Here is a 1,795-nt window from a genome sequence, read left to right as displayed (position 1 = left end):
TAAACTTTGTATCAGGGAAGATCGTACTTCATAGATGTCATATAGATAATCTGTGCATAAAGTAGTTCAAGTCCATAGAAAAATACTGAACAGAATTAATATGCTGATCAAACAAAATAACATAAGTAGCACTTCGTAGCTTCCTGTGTGCCCGCAGCAACCGGGGACAAAGAAAAACTGAACTTGCAGATGGCTTCACGTGGAACTAGTAGTGCTACTAGCAAGTATTAACGCTGTGACGAAGTTACTAGTGGAAGTACTATTCGATGATTGCTGCGGCCTTCACGCGGAGGCAGTACCAGCTGGCCTGATCGATTGCTTTCCAATCTTCGGGACTTGAAGCGAACCCAATCGGCGAAACAGGCTGCAGCGGAAACAACGCCTGCAGCACAAATCCTGTCGGTGGCGGCTTATTTTTTAACTTTTGGAACGAGAGATCGGTCCCCAAGGACCCAGAACCTGCATAAATTTTTAAACGGTGATACAAAGGATCTCCGCGGCCGCTCCATCCGCTACCATCAAAAGAAGCTGGGGACTCCAAACCAGATATGAACTGCCTACCTTCAAGGCTCCAGGTCGGGAGGAAGATAGACGGCCGCCCTTTGGCTAGCAAGGTCAATGGCGAGACGAGGGCCGGCAGCCGACCGCTGATGCTGGCGCCGAAGCCCTGATGTATAAGCCACTAAGAATGAGCTCTGACCCTAACCGCGCAATCTAGTTCGCTGCTTCTCATCCTCGCTCCATTCGTCTCCATGGCGGAAACAAAGGAAGGAGACAAGCAGCCGGGCCTCTACCAACACAGGGAAGACAATGAGCTTATTGAAGGAGTCGCCGGTGTCACTCTCTCCGATTGCATGCAGCACCTCGCGTGCCACAACCACGATGAACGCCACTGCTAGCCACCGCGCGCTCTGCCACGGCATAACGCCAGACTCCACTATGGGAAGACTCAACCAAGAACTAGCTGGATTATATACAAAGCTCCACACACCTCTCCCGTCTCTCTTTCGGCCAGCATCGCCGCCGTCGGAGATTGGGGATCGGGCGGGATCAGGTGACCTCGCTACGACTCTCAACGAGAACTCTCTCGAGGGGACTCGCTCCGTCCCGCTAGGGATTAGTCCAGCTCATCCAACAAGTCCTCTGCAGAGAGCGCGGAGTCTCGCAGCTTCCCCAATAGCTCCTGGATGGCCGGGCCATCGACCTGCTTGCGCCTGGCGGTTTCAAGGCTGGCCTGGACGAGCAGCAGCTCCAACCTCAATGCCTTGATGTTGAGATCCAAGTCCTTGGTGGCACCCCAAGCCTCCAGCACGCCATCAGCAACGGGGGCCAGCGTCTTGCCCACCACCCATTTGCGCAGTGCAGAGGAGCGCATCCATCCTGCACCAATGTATTCATGATTTGTGATGTACTCCCTCCGTCCGGTGAAAAGTGTACATATAAAAATTATAGGACAAATTATGAAGTGAAGTAAAAAATGCATTGAAAAGGTGCAAGTCACCATCTCTCCTGTTTAATTACACATACAACTGATCCATCCATCAGGCCCTCCATACCGCTGCTGCTGCTAATCCAAGATACGTCCTGCCGCAGCGCCACCCGCCGCCACCATGAGGCAAGGCTGAGCGCCGCCCCACGGGACCCGACCAGCCGCTCCTCCACATGCCAGGGGCCCCACCGTACGCCAAGACACGGGAGAGAAGGAGAGACCCCCGCCACCATGATCTGCCCCGGGCTTAGCCCGGCAGTGTCACGCGGCTGCGACAAGAGGAGCGGAGGAAGTAGATCAGGGCTC

General features: G+C 54.2%; 1 protein-coding gene across 2 annotated transcripts; it reads right to left on the bottom strand.

Annotated features, from left to right (window-relative positions):
• Positions 1-44: 44 nt before the first annotated feature.
• Positions 45-1,748, bottom strand: LOC123177646 (uncharacterized). Of its 2 annotated transcripts, XR_006489041.1 has the most exons (3): positions 1,557-1,748; positions 562-1,380; positions 45-459 (listed from the first exon to the last, which is right to left on the bottom strand). XR_006489041.1 is itself a non-coding variant. In XM_044591273.1 (2 exons), the coding sequence occupies exons 1-2, from the start codon at positions 1,720-1,722 to the stop codon at positions 1,118-1,120; spliced, it is 429 nt and encodes a 142-aa protein (XP_044447208.1). In that variant the 5' UTR covers positions 1,723-1,748; the 3' UTR covers positions 45-1,117. The 2 variants fall into 2 exon arrangements, 1 of the variants encoding a protein (XP_044447208.1); XM_044591273.1 differs by having other exon boundaries at positions 45-1,380.
• Positions 1,749-1,795: the final 47 nt, after the last annotated feature.

Source organism: Triticum aestivum, unplaced genomic scaffold (genome assembly GCF_018294505.1).
Source record: "Triticum aestivum cultivar Chinese Spring unplaced genomic scaffold, IWGSC CS RefSeq v2.1 scaffold69658, whole genome shotgun sequence".
NCBI lineage: Eukaryota > Viridiplantae > Streptophyta > Magnoliopsida > Poales > Poaceae > Triticum > Triticum aestivum.
Note: the sequence above shows the minus strand (reverse complement) of the source record. Positions and strands in the feature narration are given on the sequence as shown.

Coding starts and splice junctions, on each gene's coding strand:
- LOC123177646 (XM_044591273.1), bottom strand. CDS start 1,722: ATGGTGGCGGGGGTCTCTCCTTCTCTCCCGTGTCTTGGCGTACGGTGG. Junction 1,381..1,556: donor TTGGATTAGCAGCAGCAGCG/GTATGGAGGGCC, acceptor ACATTGGTGCAG/GATGGATGCGCTCCTCTGCA.